Source organism: Lissotriton helveticus, chromosome 11 (genome assembly GCF_964261635.1).
Source record: "Lissotriton helveticus chromosome 11, aLisHel1.1, whole genome shotgun sequence".
NCBI lineage: Eukaryota > Metazoa > Chordata > Amphibia > Caudata > Salamandridae > Lissotriton > Lissotriton helveticus.
In genome coordinates this window covers 201,065,402-201,086,386 of record NC_136072.1, presented here as the reverse complement: position 1 = coordinate 201,086,386, position 20,985 = coordinate 201,065,402, and the positions used below count along the sequence as shown (strand labels likewise).

General features: G+C 42.7%; 1 protein-coding gene across 1 annotated transcript in view; it reads right to left on the bottom strand.

Moving 5' to 3' along the window:
• The window catches only part of VEPH1 (ventricular zone expressed PH domain containing 1), a 1,476,213-nt gene that overhangs the window by 797,016 nt on the left and 658,212 nt on the right, over positions 1–20,985 (bottom strand). Inside the window, 1 exon segment of the mRNA XM_078667132.1 lies at positions 4,631–4,840. Coding sequence (XP_078523258.1) covers positions 4,631–4,840 — 210 coding nt within the window.

The window sequence follows — 20,985 nt, the reverse complement described above, 5'->3', positions numbered from 1 at the left end:
CGCCAGGGTTTAGTACACTTCTATAGTCCTGATGAATGCTTGGTAAAATTACACCGTTTCAAGGCAGAAACATGTTGACTGACAGTAGATATTCTTGGAAATAACCACACAACTAATTGTGGACTAATTTCCTCCTCTAATGTTTTTACTTATGTCCTAGTGATCATTAAATAAATATTTTTGGGATACACTGAAGACATTTTTTAATCCCTCACCACCATTTAATTTCATTTAATTTCAATGCACGCCTGAACTCACAAAAAACCCCGCTCCGCAGTAGACCTGGCGTCGAAGCACACTAAAGAGGCACTCTGCCTCTTTAGTGGGGCCCAATGATGAAGCATGTCACCACCAGGTTGGTGAGTGAGGGCTTTCCTAACTATCCTAAGTGAGGCTAGTTTCTTTTCGCTCCTTTTGTGGTCTTTTTTGTAAACCATAGAACACTCTTTTCTTGTTTAATGTACACTTCCCACCAACATCTGAAAAAGGCTCCTAAGTGGGTATTTTGTGCTGCAACCGATCCATCATTTGTAGTGCAAAATCAAATTAGAGTCACAAAGAAGTTGGTATGCAAAAGACACCTACGGCACTCTGACCTCACCTTTGCACATCAGTGCCTATATGTACAATACAAGCCCCACATCAGGAACCGTTTTAGGCACTTAGTGTGAAATACAAATGTATGAATGTTAAATTTTCAGCTTCTACATGCAGTATTTGGTGAATGAGAAATGTTCTTGTGTTTATAGTCTTCCATTTTTTCTTGCGTTTTTGTGACATTTTGCATTTCTATGACATTGAACCTTTGAGCCTAACTTTGGCTGACTAGGCACAACAACAAAAAAGATTTTATTTTAGATTCGCAGAAAGAGTTCTGCAGCATTCAAACTGTTGTTGAAAAAGTTTGAGCTGGTTACTTTCTAGCCAAATCCCCCAGGCACAGAGAAATTAAAAAAATGTGAATAAGATTACTATGTTTTGGAGTTTGGGTCAAGTCAAGGGAAATGAAGTGAAAGGGTGGATAAGTTATGTCGCCAGGATCGCTCGATCCCACTCCAACACCATTTTCATAAGTTGTCTTATTTTTTTTCTCTATGTTTGAACATGCACAATGTACCCACAATAAGTTAGGAAATTCCCATTTTCCAATAAGTCGTAACGGGAAATTTCATTCACAATATATATGTCATGAAGTAACTCCTGCCTTGCGTCATAAGCTTATGGCAAGTCACTGCTGTGACCTGCCTAATGAATATTAATTAAGCATGTTGAAATTTGCGACTCTTTGTGGGCTTTTTTTAATAGCAAGATCATCTCATGGGGCCCCTAAAGCATCTTCCATGAGGTGATTTGGTATGGTTTAAATACTTTCCTCTAACATTGCATACGCAACTGTTTTCAGGGATGTTAGTTTAAGTAATATGAGACCAGCGGGCTCAACACCATTCTCTAACAAGCATTTACAATGCAATAGGTCTCGCAAGCGCGAGCCTTCGGGCACTGTAAATGGCAATGCCTTTTATAAAAAATTAAAAGGCATTGTCAGTTACAATACCACAGTCCAAAGTCCCGCAAAAACAGTACTGATTGCATTGCAGAGCGCGGTGTCCGGGAAGCAGGCGCCGTGCTCATTATTTAAGTAAAAAAAATAAAAATAAGAAAGAGCACGGTGTGCCTGAAGCGGTCACCACACTCATTATTAAAGTTTTCAAAAAAATGAAACCGAGCACAGTGTTTCTGAAGCGGGCGCGGCGCTCAGTATTAAAGTTTAAGAAAACAGAGCGTGGTGTCCATGAAGCGGGTGCCGCACTCAACATAAAGTTTTAAAAATAACATTTAAAACTGAGCACAGTGTCCCTAAAGAAGGCGCTGCGCTCAGTATGCACATACAAATAAAAAACAGCCACCATTGTCTCAATCAGTGTCAATAAACAAAATTGTGCTCACCCACTTATAATACAGACCATGTAACAAGCCAAGTAAAAGATCCAGTCCTTATGGGCAGTAACAAATGCCGACAAGGCGGTACCAACGAGGGACTACCAAGCCTATTTACCAATGGGAAGCCAGCATTTAAGAAGGACAATGACACAAGCCAATGGCAAATATGGGCGGGGCTTCCACTGCATACTCTATTACAGCATGCCTCACAGAGCGAGCAGAGCCTGAGCGCGGCCGTTAGGCTCAACCTAAATGTGTTACTACCATCTGTCTCAATCTGTGCTTGTTGATCCACATATTTAGATGGTCTATTGTGAATTCACCTTTTCTACTTAATCTCTTTTCATATTCGACTCAGAGACTCTTTACATATTCTCCTTACCAATGGCGGAATTGTTCTACTAAACCCAGAAAAACCTCCAAGATCACTTGATGCTCAACAACTCTGAAGATGGGAGGTTGTTATGGTTCAATACCAATATCCAGCGGTGCTGGAACAATCTTCAGAGAGGGGATGCTGCCATTAATGTTATACCACTAAAGTCATAGGGATTGTGAACAATTCAAGCATCTCTCAATTAACAAGTATAGCACATTTGTCAAGCCCATTCAGCAGGAGATTGGTATGGGTGTGGTATGTAGCCAGTGGTGCATTTTAAAGCACACAGTTTCAGGTACATTATTGAAGCATGTTGTGGTACTGCACTGTAATTTACAGACAAGCACATTTTCTATTGAAATGAACACCAAATTAAAACTGACATGCAGGTTTTCTGATAAAACTATATAATGCACAAACAATAATGCATGAAAATCGTTTTTTTAGCAAACATTTATCATTGGCATTTCACTAAACAAAAAAAAGGGTCTTTAAATGATCTTATTAAAATCTTTGTTTCCATCACGATTCAGCATGACGAAAACTGTGCTTCATTTGTGCTTTCCTGAGTACTGATGTATTTTAAAATATATGTACAGTTAATTTACAGGCCTTTAAATGTTGTTATGTGTTAGAAAAAAACTGAAATCCTACAGCGTTTCTTATCAAACTCCTTGTTCCCCCCGCAAGATGGTCAGGTAGTTCACTTTACAAAAACCTATAACTTTGCAGTCAAATATGACAAGATAAAAATCAAAGTTGAAGGCATCTTTATTGCTCATTCATCTTCTGTACTCCAGCATGGTTATTATGGGGGGGGGGGCTGCAGCAGACCCCACACCCTTACTTCCCCACAGTATACCAGAGATTGAATGATTGTGGGTATTGATCTCTGCACATGAGGTGCATGTTGGTGGGCTGCCTGGGGCGTAGTTTGTATGTGCATTCTTTTTTAAATCCAAGTTTGTTTATACTCCTTCTGCAAGAGCTCTGCTAAGAGAAGTGGTGATTAGTGATTCATGATTTCTTTAAGACTATTCTTGAATAGAATAAAATGCACAATGTCCAACCAGGACACCTGGACTCAAATTCTGGCTTCCCCACATGACCAAATTGTGTGATCCAGTGCATGTCACTTTATTTAACTATGTTTCTTGCTCTTTAACCAACTAATTTGCCAATAAATTGGAGTAATTCAGTTTGTGAACCGCAGCATCTTAAAAAGCTCACTTATATATGGTCAAAATAAAATAATATTCCTTCACATGTAAGAGCAATATAGTCCATATGCAGAGAACATGACAAACAGGCACATTGTGGGGACCTCGTGGCAACATCGTCAGGGGTTGCGGGTATTCTTGAATGCTTCATGTTTAAAATGTTTTACTTTCAATAAATGTCACTCAATGCAGTGCTATAATAGCAGGTACCTAGTTGAGACTCTTGGAAATGTTGAAAAATACAGTCTTTTCATTTGAAAATATATTTATACCCTTTTTTTCATGATATATGTTGTTTGATATGCATGCTGAATCTTTTAATTCCAGAACTCGTGCTTTAGCTCTTAGAGTCACCCCAGACTCCTATTTTGGTTTGGCTTCCTCTTTACATTTTCTGGCTTTCCCAACTCTGCTTTCAAATGTGAAGTTCATTTTGTGTCTTGTTCCTAAAACCTGGAATGCAAATCCTCCTTTTTCAAGGGACCACATGGTACTAATTAGGGCCTCATTATGAGTGCCTTGTTATGGTATTCCATTCTCGGGATTTACCGATTTGAGAGCACCAGGAATTCTGGAGGGGATGGGGGAAGCAGAATAAAAGCTGAACCCACAGGGTACTCTTGGAAATGAAAAATTACAGGGGGCTTTTCTCTGAAAAAATGTCTTGCCCATGAAACACATCCCATCTACAGAATTAATGTAGATCTCTCAATTAGGGTTAGGCAAGGATGAGAAACATCAGAATTACAGGGGTAGTTATAAGAAGACCCTTAGAATACAGCAACAGAATATCTGCAACAACTATCCTGTGAAAATGTACATGTGCCTGAGGCGCCATTGATGTTTTTGCACCTGACCTCAGTGGACAGTTACCTCTGAAACTATATGCACCTCTAAATCAGAACTCACATCTTATGAATCAATACATGTATTGTTTTGGAACAATATGACAAATTATTGAAATTAGGCTTCAACTGATCATTTCATTTAGCACAATATTCCCATTAGATTTTCTTTGATTAGAAGACCTTAAGTAACTGATAGACCCATCAAATGCTCAACATGGATATGCCTACATTCAAGATCATACCTGCTGAATCTGACCTCTTTTCGCTCTTCTTTTAAGGCCTGGCTTGCACTGTATCGCCGGGTAGGTTCAGGAGTCCCACCCTCAGCAGTCAATTTCTCCTCAAATGCCTTTATTTTAATTTGAAGCTTTTCTTCCTCTGCATTTCCGCTGATAGGGTATTTTAATTCTTCCATCTCTGTAGAACATTCTAAAATAGTGCCATTTTCTGTTCTATGAAAAAGAAAGTGATCAGTTAAAGACACACCTTCTATTGAATCAACGTCTAGTCTTGATATCCTTCTATTTTTTAACCTATTCGATTTTTCATTCCCGAAACAAACTCAAAATTAAAGACACATGTTCCCCAAATCTAAAATTGTAAAGCACATAATAAAGGCTATATAATATCAAACATAGTAGCATTTCTTTAGAGAAAGAAAACAAACATATAGCACACGCCGAAGAAAGAAATGAACTATTTCGAGTAATTTTGTCATCGATAGCTCCACTGCTATACGATGTCACAAATGGATTAGAAAACTAAAGTCAATTCTACAGTACGGAATAATGTAGAGCTGTTTATGCACTCACTTGAGCAGCAATACATAAAGAGAATGAACAGGTAGAAAAGACACCCTGAACCACAAAAATATCAAATACTGACTAAGTAAGAAAGTCTGGCTTTGCATTTAGGTGAAAATCCTCCTTTGCACATTGGTAAGTTTGTGTGTGTGGTGAGGTAGGTGTGGGGTGGGTGAGCAGTTAAATGTGAGAATGCATCAATAATTAGGTGGATGAGAATGCCTAGATGGATGAATGAGTGAGCTAGTGACTTGATGAATGAAGTAATAATAGGTGTGTAAGAGTGTGGATAGACGGATAAAATAGAAGATGATTGGATGGAAGCAGTGCTGGAAATCCATGGGATCCATCTGGATCCTGGATCCGGAAGTTGTTACTGAGCTGTTTCTGGAATCTGTCCAGCTCCACTAAAATGTGCATTAATCTGCACTGGGAGAAGGAGTTCTCTTAATTGTAGTTCCAGCTGGACCCAACATAAATGCATCAATTAAAGGGTCATCACCACTCCTTTTGTCAACATCTTCTTCTGGCTGGGGACTAGTTGAAGCTTTAACACCTTCATGTCCAGAAACAATTAAAATCATGTTGTCACTTTAAAGGTACTCTATTATTTGGGAACAGGTTTTGAGTTTTCTATGATTTGAATAAATTAGATATGAAAGCAATTTTTGAGTTTTATACGCTTTGCATAAGCCCTATGCATGCTGTGTGGTGCCAAAATGAAATACAGCAAAGTGAATTAAAATGGGCTAACGAGTTTAGGAAAACTTTGGTAAAAGTTTGTAGGGATATGGAAATTTAAGTTATGCCCATAGGATTTACAAATTGAGATTACAAAGAGTGAAATTCGGTTAATAGGCACCGAATTATCCCAAGATTATGACAAACAGTACCTTAGGGGGTAAAAAAAATCAGTTAATTTTATGTCTAGTTCATGACGAAAGGAATTTGGATACCGGTATGTGGATGCATTACCCAATCGCAGTTTAAGAAGAGAAGTGTTAAGGATGAGAGTCAGATTTAACCCCTGCTATATTAATGAAAAGTTAAAAATAGCCATGACTGATCATGAGGGGAATTGCACATGTGATTTAAGTACTAAATGCGATACATTGCACATTTTATTGGATTGCTTTAAAGTACTGACTGATTGGAAAGTGTTTTTATGCCCAATCCTTTCAGCTATGGAATTAGAAACTGTGTACAAGCTATGGAACTTTTAAATGAAATTAGATTCTTGGATATAGCATGCGCCATAGGGAGGTTTATAATTGCTACTAAAAAATGTTTTTATTTGTAACTAGAATGTAAAGTTTAGGTAATTTATGATGATTGTGTTAATAGTGTGTGACGGTATGATGAAGACATGAGGATGGGGTATATTTTAAGGTATCTTTATTTTTATACGTGTTCATATAATAAATTAATCTTTAAATATATTAAATAGTCGTTTTAGGTAATGCAATTATAAAAATGTATATGGGTGTCTATGATATGTGTTTAAGGACCAAGTGGTTTAAATAAACATCACCTTGACTGACTGACTCACGTTAGGCATGTCAGATAACCATTTATGTAATACTTACTAAAGTCTTTATAACTGCTAAAAAAACAAAGTAGCAAACTTAGAATAACAAAACACTGACAACAAAACAGTAAGGTTCTAAACGTATGCTTTGTGTTTGCAAGTAGCTCCTTAATGCCACCCACTGGAAAAATACAAATCTGTGACTAGAATTCATATGGATCTTTGCAGGCAATTATAACATACAACTTGCTGGGTAAATAAACATGTCTGTAGCAAATGCCTATTTTAAATGCAGCCTGTTTGCATAAGAGCAGATTTACTATCCTATTTGTCCAAGCTGCCATTTCCTTTGTGGCAGAGTTTAAAAAAAAATAAGGGGCACATTTACGATCCTCTTTGCGTCATGCTTGCACCACGCAACAGAGTGCAAGAGTGTTGCAAAATAAAAACCTTTCGTGGCCCTGAGTGGCTTCATAATTCTTGAGTAATACAGCGATTTGCTTTGCGTTGCATTACTGTGTGCCAGGGAGGCAGGAGCTGAGCTGAGCAGTTGAGCATTCGAGCTGAGAGCAGAGAGCTGAACGTGGCGTTGGTGAGCCGGTGAAGCAGGCGTCACGAAAGAAGGCACGAGCAAAGGCACTGGAACGAGAGAATTGCAATCGGGCGTTTTAAGCATCAGAGCTCTGGTGTCCTGAGGCTCCCTGCATCCTGAGGCTTCGGCACCGCACCACATCGCACCAAAAGAAGCGGGAGCCGAGAGCCGGGTGCGGAACAGGTGCCGGAGAAGCCGAAGGGGGGGCAGAGAGTCCTGAAGCCCCCAGAAAAGCGCCAGAAGCACCGCGAGCACTGAAGCCCTGAAGCCCCGCGAAAAGCCCCCTGAACCCCTGAAGCTCCTGAAACCCTGAAAGTGCCACAAGGCACACTGCACCACATTGCCAAAAAGCAGAAGCGGGTCAGGTGCAGGTCAGGTGTGGGTCAGGTGCGGGCCGGGAGTGGGCTGTGAAAACAGAATATTTGAAGGGCTGGAGGGTGCCCTGAAGTGCCCTGAGGCACAGTGCTACACTCCTCCGGCCGTGGAAAAGTGCCAGAAGTGGAAATTGAAGCGCTTGAAGCATTGGAAGCGCTTGGAGCTGGCATACGAATCAGAGCCAGGAGCTGAGAGCGGAGGCTGGGCAATAATACAGATAGCAACACCGGCAGCAATTTGTCCAGCTAACCAGCTAAGGAGCAAAGGAGCTGTACCATCTTGTGAGTGAGCAGTGAAACACGGTGAGGAGTGGTGGAGGGGTCTGAGTGGCAGTGACAATAGAGGTGGTGAGCAGCAGTAAAGGAAGTCACTGTTGAAAAGGATTTTGGAGTGGAGTGTAGAGGTGTGCAGTGGAGCGTGGAGAGGGGGGTTTTGACAAGGTCAGTTACTTTACTAACAATCGCCATACGTTCACCACTGGCTACCCCACCACACAGAAAGCCACCTCCCGAGTACCCAGTGTACCCAGTGTGAAGTTTCCTAAGGGAAGCAAAAAGCTCGGGTCAGCTTGGAATTACGTCTGCTGGCATAATGAGGTCGGGGAGGACACGCAGGAACCCCCCGCAGACCATAAAACGGAAATCCAAAACGAAAGGACTCCCAAGCCCCTCTTAAGACACTGCAGCCAACCCCCCCACCACCACACTAATACCCCCACTAATACCCCCAACTTACTCAATCTTCGGTTCAATAAAGTCAAATGGAAAATGTACATTCTTGAAAGATCCTGTAACAGCAATTTTTACAATGCCAGCAACCTCAAATAGATTACAAAAGCCAATGACCGCTAGCAAGGCAATTACGCAGTCAGCTGACCAACAATCGTCACCACCTAGCGTAAACATTACTACAGCAAGGGGCACAGGAACAGACGAATTAGGCGGTTGTACACAAATACCCCAGGGAAACAACAAGCATACTTTTCAAATACTAGCCCAAGTACACACGGGGCACAGTGAAAATAGAAGTCATGGCTTGGCCCAAGACTCGGCTCAGGAACAAATTAAACATCAGATTTCCTCAAGTGTTATAGAGTGGATAACGGACAGTCCCAGTGAAAAATCCAGGGAAGAGAGTCCATCAAACACACGGCTCCAAAGGACCACAATGACACCAAAATTGTCAACCCAAATAGCAAAAGAAACAAAAATACACTCACCAAGGGAAAGTGTTTTACTGGTCATTGGTGATGTTGAAGGAAGCTACAATGCTAGCACCACTGAGGAGGCGCACAAGGTACAACCAAATAACCACTCGACTCCAAGACTGGACTCACGCTTAAATCAATTAAAGCGAAAAATCAGCAAAGAGAGAGAGGGGTGCAATCTTTGGTCAAACTCCCAAATCCTCTTGGAAAAGCATCAAAGTATATCATTTTGTAATGTAAAGCAAGGCAAGCAAACAAGTGAAATTGGCCCCAAGTTAACAAAGTCAATAACTGCAACAACGGAGGTACAAGGAAAAATCTTAAATAAACAGCTTCAAAGAAATCTATCAACCCAGGAACCAGCAAATAATAATCTAATTGAGATATCCAGTGGGTCAAATCAGGATGTAGAAAACAAAGGATATTTAGCTGTCAGATAACCATTTATGTAATACTTACTAAAGTCTTTATAACTGCTAAAAAAACAAAGTAGCAAACTTAGAATAACAAAACACTGACAACAAAACAGTAAGGTTCTAAACGTATGCTTTGTGTTTGCAAGTAGCTCCTTAATGCCACCCACTGGAAAAATACAAATCTGTGACTAGAATTCATATGGATCTTTGCAGGCAATTATAACATACAACTTGCTGGGTAAATAAACATGTCTGTAGCAAATGCCTATTTTAAATGCAGCCTGTTTGCATCAGAGCAGATTTACTATCCTATTTGTCCAAGCTGCCATTTCCTTTGTGGCAGAGTTTAAAAAAAAATAAGGGGCACATTTACGATCCTCTTTGCGTCATGCTTGCACCACGCAACAGAGTGCAAGAGTGTTGCAAAATAAAAACCTTTCGTGGCCCTGAGTGGCTTCATAATTCTTGAGTAATACAGCGATTTGCTTTGCGTTGCATTACTGTGTGCCAGGGAGGCAGGAGCTGAGCTGAGCAGTTGAGCATTCGAACTGAGAGCAGAGAGCTGAACGTGGCGTTGGTGAGCCGGTGAAGCAGGCATCACGAAAGAAGGCACGAGCAAAGGCACTGGAACGAGAGAATTGCAATCGGGCGTTTTAAGCATCAGAGCTCTGGTGTCCTGAGGCTCCCTGCATCCTGAGGCTTCGGCACCGCACCAAATCGCACCAAAAGAAGCGGGAGCTGAGAGCCGGGTGCGGAACAGGTGCCGGAGAAGCCGAAGGGGGGGCAGAGAGTCCTGAAGCCCCCAGAAAAGCGCCAGAAGCACCGCGAGCACTGAAGCCCTGAAGCCCCGCGAAAAGCCCCCTGAACCCCTGAAGCTCCTGAAACCCTGAAAGTGCCACAAGGCACACTGCACCACATTGCCAAAAAGCAGAAGCGGGTCAGGTGCAGGTCAGGTGTGGGTCAGGTGCGGGCCGGGAGTGGGCTGTGAAAACAGAATATTTGAAGGGCTGGAGGGTGCCCTGAAGTGCCCTGAGGCACAGTGCTACACTCCTCCGGCCGTGGAAAAGTGCCAGAAGTGGAAATTGAAGCGCTTGAAGCATTGGAAGCGCTTGGAGCTGGCATACGAATCAGAGCCAGGAGCTGAGAGCGGAGGCTGGGCAATAATACAGATAGCAACACCGGCAGCAATTTGTCCAGCTAACCAGCTAAGGAGCAAAGGAGCTGTACCATCTTGTGAGTGAGCAGTGAAACACGGTGAGGAGTGGTGGAGGGGTCTGAGTGGCAGTGACAATAGAGGTGGTGAGCAGCAGTAAAGGAAGTCACTGTTGAAAAGGATTTTGGAGTGGAGTGTAGAGGTGTGCAGTGGAGCGTGGAGAGGGGGGTTTTGACAAGGTCAGTTACTTTACTAACAATCGCCATACGTTCACCACTGGCTACCCCACCACACAGAAATTGTCCTGACAGTGAGCGCCGTCAGGAACCAACAATCAAGGACATTTCAAGTACGTCAGTGCCATACGACCCATCAATTGCAAAAGGGTCACCATACAAAGGTCCCTTGTATACACAACATGAGGAATATCGGAAGCCAGCGACTCATGATGAACTCGCATATAGTAGACCTACGTCAAACACTGATAAAGCAAATGCATGCAACCAAGCAGGAATGAGCGGTCTCAGCCAAAACCTGGAAACAATAATTGCACTACATAGTGCACTGGGTGATACCTTGGAAACCTCAATTAAAACCTTGAACATGCAGTCAGACAAACTTGACATTCAAATCCATCTAATGGGTACAATAGCAGAACACATATCCAGTATAAACAAAAAAATGGATACATTGGGAAATCTGTCTGAAGTTCTTCGAGACCAATCCCGCCCCTGGATCCAGGTTCCAAACTGCACTTGCAGCCCAATACTGGAAAAGTTAAAAGACTTACCGTCAATACTCAGAGACATCTTACGTGAATGCAAGTATGCAAATCTGGGTGCCAATAGCATATCAAATGAAAAAGATCTTATTGCTTGGCAAAAAGACGCACATAAAGAAGCTACACCAAGTCGGGAAAAGAGAATGGTAGACCCAATAACATTTGTAATGCAACAGGTAATAGATAAAGAACCATCAACAAAAAAAAACGACGATAATCAGGAAGAGGAAAATATTACGGGAAACAGTTCAGGAGTCCGGAATAGTACAAACCATGAAACGTTAGAAGAAGGCCAGCATGAACAGGATAGCGAAAAAATTCTGCACACCAAACAACCGCTAACCAAAAGGCAGAAAAAACGCGCGAGAAAAATAGAAACCAACTATGAAATCGCATGCCTCCTACTAACCAGGCCTTGATTAATTTCCCGTTTTTTGACTGTCGAAAACCATCAGTTGAAGCCAAAGAGGGAAATGCGGAGGGATCACAACAGTCGCCAATAACAACAAAACCCCAATGCAGCCTTCGAAAAAACAGTACTACTGTAAAAGAGCAGCAGTTAATGGTCAAAGAAAAATGTTGCAACGACTCAATACAAACAAAAAGAAAAAGAGCATCAACAATATTTGAGGAGATCATCCATGAAACAAACTCAGACACAGATGACTCAAATAAGGATGAACAGGAAGTCCTAGCCACATCCTTAAGTGGGGCGGACTGGAGTCTGGAAAGTATCGATAATGATCACAATCTAGAACAAAAAATTTGGACTAAGCAAGAAAGAACCAATTACTGTGCAAGGAAACAAGAGCACAGTAGACACGAGTCTATCAAGCACAGAGGCCAAAATGTAGGGATCAAAGATCCAGGCACTACATATAAAGGTCTAAACAATTTACATAAAGTCACTTTAAACCTTGAAACAACTATGAGTAATAACGTCTTCTCCAAAAGGGATAAAATCAAAACTAGACAAATCATAGCAACAGCTGATCAGAATAAGCCTGATAAACTACAAGTAAAGATTATTACTGACCAATATGACTCACATTAGAGCATTGGACCAGAAAAGGCTACAAGGACAGGTCCTAATTCAGTGAACACCATTAATGGTCGTACACCAAATATAGAACTAGGCGGACACCAAAGAACAATTCCGAGAATAATAACTACGGAAAGCATACAACCGGAACAACCAGGGAATGATAATTATAGTCAACAAGTTAATAACACAAGGGATGAGGCAAAGAAAATGGAAGCAATAAAACAGGGAGAACTCGGCCGTATGACAACACGCATGGTATAAAACCAACAATAACTGGAAGGATTCTTTTTATACCAAATTATAAAATGCAAGGTACGCAAGATTATCTAAACCGAGGAAACATCTTACATCTAACATCGGCTATCCCGAGCCTCAACCACATAACGTCTGCAGACCTATTGGCCATTGAATTCATCAACCTTGGAAACAACACAACCAAGGATGGTACCCTCACAACTTGGAGGAGCACTGAAACTGTCAGTCAGCTACTCAATGAAATCAAGAAATTTGAGGAATGGGGGATCTCTTTGAAGGAAGATGCAACAACAGGTTAACCCTCGCCCCTATTAAGGAAGAGCTTTATATTTGAAGATCATACTGGGGCAAACCGATATACATATTCGGTATTGCAAGGGGCAAGGGGTGCAGATATTTCCAAAATTGGCCAACAGAACAGACCAACGCGAGACCACCTAACTGAAGACTGAGTCCAAAGTAGGGCGTGTAACACCGGAGATAGCAAAATAAAAATCCTTTCTTGGAACATCGCCGGCGCCAAAGAATTTTTAAACAATGACAGGAAAATGGATACCTGGAATATTTATGATATCATTGCCCTGCAGGAAACGTGGCTAACAGAGCCAATTGACGTACCTGGTAGAATCAGTTTTCATGTTAGTGCAATTCGCACTCAGCGCTATGGTCGAGCAAAGGGAGGTCTGTCAATTTATATAAGTACTGCACTAAACATCGAGGCCTCCCAACTGGCAGCCTCCAAGGCAGACATGCAAATAATCAAAATTGAGAGGGCATCTCAGGCTGGCATCGGAACCATCATACTAATAAATATATACGCCCATCCAAAAATGAAGGTAAAAAAAGAATTATTTTATGCCATTAACAATGTAATATCAGGTTTCCGTCTTGAACATCCAGAATGGGAGATAATCCTGACGGGCGATTTCAACGTCAATCTTATGCAGCTCCCAGAAGAGGAAGAGAATATTATGGCAGCCAACGAATTTTGGGCGGTTGAAACACAGGAGATCCTGCCAGGCAAGAAGACCGACCATGTCAGAAAACAGTTGTTGTGGGCTTTGGAAAATCAGGAGTTGCGTGTATTAAATGGAAGAGTCAAACAGGATAAACCCCCTTCAATCACCCATACAGGCCCAAGTACAAGTACAATTCTGGACTATACCATCGTCTCGCTTCCCCTATTGGGGTTAATCAAAAACTTCCATATTCAATGCTCAGTGGATAGTGACTACTCAATGCAGCATATTGAGATTAACCTGGCACCGACCAAACATTTAAAAGCCCGAACAACAGCTGGAGAAACAACAACAATCGATCTGAAGCGTTTAAGATGGACGACTAGTTCATTACCACAAATAGCCAAAGACGCTAAAAACTTACTTCAAATCATAACCAACGAAAGTGACCTGTATGTAGAAACATGGACTGCCTTTTTGAAGAAACTACCAAAAACTGGGGCCAGTTTGAGCAAGAAATCCAACCAAAAGAAACATGGTCAACTCAGCAAGACCATACTATTCTTAAGGAGACGTCTGCGGAAATCTATGCGGCAAGCAAAGGGTCGCAGTTCACACTCACCCGTTTGGCAAACAGTCCGATTAATCAGAAAACAATATAAAAAACAAATCTGGATTGAAAAAAAACCCCAAGTGACTGACTTTTGGACTAAGTTATTATATAACATTAAAAAAAACCTGACTCCAGAGCATTTTGGTCACAAGTAACCTCATTAAGTAGATCAGGTAAAACAATAAGCATGACTTGTGTCACGGAAAAGGCATGGACTCAACATCTACTTGATACTTTTTCAGTGAATCCATCCACAACCGTAACTCATAACATACTAAAAACAGTGGAACTGAAGACCTTCCCTCTAAAATTTAACAACTGTAATGCCAATCAGCTACATGGCGATCAAACATTCATTTCACATGCGGAATTTTATACATTGCAAATAATTAAGAAAAGCAGACAAGACTGTGCACCGGGACCAAATGGAGTCCCCCAGGCTATTTACAAGGAGGACCCTCAATTTTGGGCACGCAAGTTAACCATCCTATTCAGGTCAATAAATAACACGAGTCGGCTCCCAGATAGCTGGCGAGGGGCGATCATAAACCCGATCTACAAAGGATGAGACCGTAAAAATCCATCTAATTACCGTCTGATAGCACTTATCGATGCAGAAGCAAAATACTATGCATCCTTGGTGCTAATTGACCTTCTTAAATGGTCTGAGGATAATAGGAAAATTCCGGTAAATCAGACTGGGTTTCGTAGAGGTACAGGCACCATGGCTAATGCCATGGCATTAAGTTTAATCACCGAAAAAAGTATGCAAAACCATCAAGCATTGTATTCCTGCTTTGTAGAATTCAAGCCGGCTTTCGACCGCGTAAGCCGTCAGTTACTCTGGCGCAAGTTAAAACTGCAGGGCCTGCCGGACACAATTTTAAATCCCATAATGGAATTATACACAAACACCTGGATGCAGGTAAAAATTGCTAATGGCCATCGTCTAACACGGAAGATCAACACATATGACGGATTAAAGCAGGGCTGCGTCCTGGCCCCCCACCTTTTTAATCTGTTCATGGCAGACCTAACCACAAGGTTGGATGGGATTAATGCCCACCCGCCGAGGCTAGGAACATTAAGGCTGACACATCTCTCCTATGCCGATGACGTGGTGCTCCTAAGTCAGACAAAAATAGGACTACAACGCCTCCTGCATGAACTGGGAGAGTACACAAAATGCAATCTTCTTGAAATAAATAGCCAGAAAACAAAGATCATGATAATGACTCGTCGGCGTAACATACAGCCAGTGTTTACTATAGACAATAAGAAACTGGAAGTTGTGGACAATTATAAATACTTGGGAGTACAGCTGGACAGACGCCTCAACTTTTCTCTGCACTTCGATGTCATCGAAAAAAAGGGAATAGCCCTGTTACATGCATTTAATAGTATTACCAAGCAGCTAAAAGGCCCTTTTTTCAATCCCCTTCTGACAGTCATTAAGGCCAAGTTACTCCCTACAATAGGCTACGGCAGTGTGCTACATCATGGCAGAAGTGCACAGCTTCTTGACAAGATTCAAATTAGAGTCTATAAGCGGGTATTCAGTTTACCACCCAGTGCCTCACCTGCGCAGGTCCGACTGGAGTTTGGCCTACAATTTGAAGAACTGCAAAAAAAGTATGAGACCATCAAATTCTGGTATGACATATGGATGAACAGAGAAACAGAAATCAACCTTGCCACGTGGGAAGCTATGCTAAATAATCCCAATTCTCAGTACGCCAAGTATTTAAAACTGTCCCTCGAAACTACCGAACTTGCATGTTTGTGGCAAACCAAGCTACCAGTATCATCATTTAAGCTGGTTGTTAAAAAAGCTGCAAATAGGCATTCTCTGGTTAACGATAAGTCTATTTTTAGTCACCGAGCACATGCCTGGATGTTAATTCAATCATACAGTGTGCTCAAACCCGCAGCCTATTTGGGGTTTTCTTTTTCGGCATATGTCAAATCGAAATACCTCAACTTAAGGATGGGTAATCTGCCGACAAACGCAGACAAACCGGACTGGATGAAACCTGACACCAAGGACTGTGATCTATGTGGCAACGCAAAACAAGACTTTCTCCATCTACTCTGCATCTGTCCTGCACTGGATCAGGAACGACGGCACTGGCTAAAGGCAAAATTTATTGAACATAGAATACGTACTTGTCGTTCCGCTGTTATGAAAGTACTGTGTGCAGCAGATCCACAATTTATTTGCAAATCAGTTAATTTTGTCATGAAGTTTGAGACCAAAAGGGGTGTCACTGCACAAAGCTGAAAATTGAGATTATGCGGTTAATCTGAGAGTAAATAACTCCTACATTTCACTGACATGCTAGAAATTGCACCCGCCATTTTTCCTTGCCAGTCAGTGAATACAGTGAGGGAAGATGAGTCAAATTTGCCGTTCGACTACCAGTTAATGGACATTCTAGAATCAAATTGATTAGGCACTGAACATTCTTTGATAAAATGTTGCTTTTTAAGACTGCTATGATTGCATATTGACCAGTTCTAAACCGATGCTATTAATTTATTTTCATTTCTTTTAAAATTTGTAATGGTTTTTATTAACTATACAATAAAGTTTTTTTCCCCCCGTTTTTTCCTCTTTTATGTGTGGAAAACGCCTCAGGGGAATATTTTTGTGCAGGAAGTTGCCCCCATGATGACACCCTCTCTCCAGGCGCGGTGCGTCCATTGGGGCGTAGGGGCGAAGCCCCACTAAGCCCCATGGACCCACCACGTCGTCACTAGAAGCCAAACACAATTATTTTAAAAAATCGCGCTATCTCCCGGCCGGGAAACCGGGAGATACCCGACCTTCCCGGAGTGCGCAAGGGGGGGTGGGGGGAGGATCGGGCTGCTGCAGCTGCGCAAGTGTATTTTTGGGCACACACATGCCCGCGCATGCGCAGATCGTTTTCTTGTGAATTCCCCCTTAGAGAGAGGACCAGGGGGCGGGCCGCAGCCCCCGGGGTTACACAGGGCGACTGGGCGAGGAGTCCTGGTGCCCCCCCAGCCAATCCTGGCGCAGGATTGGCTGGTCACTACATAGCCCGGTTACATAACCCCTGACGGATAGCACGGCCGACTTTGGTGCTGGGAAACCAGGTTCGAGCCTCTTATCGAACCATAAAAATGTATACATGACTTACTTTGGTGTTAAATAAATAGATATTTTAAAAAACAAATAAAAATGATGTTCCGACTAAGGTGTGAAATTGGTGTCGAATAAATACATGTTTTTAAAAACAATTAATATTAATCATGTATCATTAGTGCTGGAGTACAAGGTTCGAGACTGGTATTAAACACTGACAAGCTGTGTGCAAGTTATATGGTCATAAAAATACATGAATGATGGATGCAGGATGGGTGGATGCATGAATGAATGATGGATGCAGGATGGATGCAGGATGGGTGGATGAATGAATGATGGATGCAGGATGGATGCAGGGTGGATGGATGGGTGCATGAATGAATGATGGATGGATGGATGGGTGGATGCAGGAATGGATGCAGGATGGATGATGGGTGGATGGGTGGATGGATGGGTGGATGAATGGATGCATGATTGAATGAATGATGGATGCTGGATGGGTGGATGGATGGGTGGATGAATGAATGATGGATGCAGGATGGATGGGTGGATGGATGGATGGGTGCATGAATGAATGATGGATGCAGGATGGGTGGATGGATGGATGGATGGGTGCATGAATAAATGATGGATGCAGGATGGATGGATGGGTGGATGGGTGGACACATGAATGGATGCAGGATGAATGATGGGTGGATGAATGGATGGGTGGATGCATGAATGAATGATGGATGCGGGATGGGTGGATGAATGAATGATGGATGCAGGATGGATGCAGGGTGGATGGATGGGTGCATGAATGAATGATGGATGCAGGATGGATGGATGGATGGGTGGATGCAGGAATGGATGGGTGGGTGGATGGGTGGGTGGATGGATGGATGCATGAATGAATGATGGATGGATGGATGCTGGATGGGTGGATGGATGGGTGGATGAATGAATGATGGATGCAGGATGGATGGGTGGATGGATGATGGGTGCATGAATGAATGATGGATGCAGGATGGGTGGATGGATGGGTGGACACATGAATGGATGCAGGAATGGATGCAGGATGGATGATGGATTGGTGGATGGGTGGATGCATGAATGAATGATGGATGCAGGATGGATGGGTGGATGGATGGTTGGGTGGATGCATGAATGAATGATGGATGCAGGATGGATGGGTGGATGGATGGATGGGTGGATGCATGAATGAATGATGGATGCAGGATGGATGGATGGGTGAATGCAGGAATGAATGATGGATGCTGGATGGATGGGTGGATGCATGAATGAATGATGGATGCAGGATGGATGCAGAATTGGTGGATGTATGTGTGGGTGGGTGGATGGATGGATGGGTGGATGCATGAATGATGTATGGATGGATGCAAGGTGGTTCGGGCTCACTCGCTGCGCTCGCTGCGCTCGCTGCGGTGCAATATGCAAATTAGTTTACGCCTCACCACTTTCAAATGTCACCAGCCGCCCCTGCCTCTCTCAGAGGCCAGCCCTTGACGCTAAATTTGAGGGTTCCCACAGTAGATTCTTTTTCCACATCTAGCCATGATGGAAGGCTGTAGGAATGAGTGAGTGCATACATGTGTTTATCAGTGACTGAGGGCATGGATGAATGCTGGCAGGATACACCCGTTTTACAGATTGTGAATGCAGGCACCAGAAGTGATACTGTAAGAAAAGTGCAAAGGCTTACAACCATTGTGCCACTGAAAACATTACACTACGGGTGAAAACAATCATGCCTTGACTTTACAGAACAGGGGTCTCCAACCTTCTATTTAATAGCAGCTACTTATGTCCAATGAAAATACTCCAGAGTTAGTAATAATATTAGGGCTTTACAAGTAGCCACACCAGACGAGATTACACCAGTAGAAACCATATGCAAAGTTACTAGCAGTGATTATCTCAGTGACTCAGTCACAGTTGCCAGCAGTAAAAAACGCGTTGTCAATGTGGAATGCCTTTGCAAATGGTATTAGATAACAGCCATTGCTGCAGTGCCAGTAGCCCCAAGTTAATATAATTGGAACATCCTCCCCAATTGTTATCACTCAAAAACGACCTTTAAACATGTTTTGGAAATTCAACAATTTTTCTTCAAACATTAGCTTATGAATTCTGAAAATACCCACATTTCTGTTTCAAATATACAGTTTTCCATTGTTGGTATTCCTATATTGATTCAACCATGCAAAAGCTTCTAATTTATTTTACTGGGCTATACTCAGGAGGGCTACTTACAGGTAGATGGAGCACTGACGTAATGAAACTTAAGGGGGGGGGGGGGCTGCAAAGTACGTGGAGGGGCCACCTCCGGGCTCAATCAGGAGCTCTCTGGCCAGACTGATATGCTGAGGAGGGCCCCTGGAGCTTGGGCCCGCCCCCCCCGCACCGCAGGGTTTGCGGGAGCCTGTGTTACGACGCTGAGCTGGAGAGCCACCAGTAGCTCACAAACTACTTCTTCAAGAAGCCTGGCACAGAATCTACCAAGAGCTACCACTTTTTAGCTATTGCACTTATTACACAATGGATAGGTACCACTGTGATAAAAGTGCCTACAGAAGTCAAGAACTACCAGCATTACGCATGCTAAGAATTAACCCATCACTCCGTATGGCTTAGTGCAGACTCATAATTGTACAACCACTCATTAATATGAAATGCATATTCAAGTTATTACTCAGTAATCCCAATGACTGTTATGGTTAGCCCATTGCTCAAAGACCCTGGCACATTTTCAATTTGCCCTTTCAATTGTAATCCTTGTTGCATTTCCAGATTTGCACCATCATTCATTAATCCATTGCGCATGATCAGATTTGCTCCAATGATTAAAAAAACACAATGCATCGTCAGATGTACGCCATCAATAAGTAATTATTAACATGTACATATTTGTACCATCCGTTAGAATGTTTCAGTACATGCACCATCTTTGAGTTCATACTGATGTTAGCATAATCAAAATCTAGATTGCCTGCCCACATTTTCACCGATTCAGAAAAGGGGGTGGTGATGAACAGAGTGTCTGAATTAAGCAGACCACTCTTACCCAGTCCAAAGATCAGGGCTTGATCCATCACCGTTATTTAGCTCACTGCCCCATCCCAGCTCAGAACCTGGCTATATGCAAATTAGTCTGTCCCTGGCCCAGTGCATCATGGGAACAGAGCAGACCAAACTACCGAGCCAATTCTTCACCAGAAAGGATACAAGCTACCGGGGACCGGTTTCTGGCATTTCAGCCTCGTCGGCCCGGCTTGCTTGAATCCTGATGGAGCAGTGAGCAAGGGACTCATGTCTGAGTATACCCTGCCACACCTATAGTGGCCAAAAACGATTCAGAAAAGGGGGTGGTGATGAACAGAGTGTCTGAATTAAGCAGACCACTCTTACCCAGTCCAAAGATCAGGGCTTGATCCATCACCGTTATTTAGCTCACTGCCCCATCCCAGCTCAGAACCTGGCTATATGCAAATTAGTCTGTCCCTGGCCCAGTGCATCATGGGAACAGAGCAGACCAAACTACCAAGCCAATTCTTCACCAGAAAGGATACAAGCTACCGGGGACCGGTTTCTGGCATTTCAGCCTCGTCGGCCCGGCTTGCTTGAATCCTGATGGAGCAGTGAGCAAGGGACTCATGTCTGAGTATACCCTGCCACACCTATAGTGGCCAAAAACGATTCAGAAAAGGGGGTGGTGATGAACAGAGTGTCTGAATTAAGCAGACCACTCTTACCCAGTCCAAAGA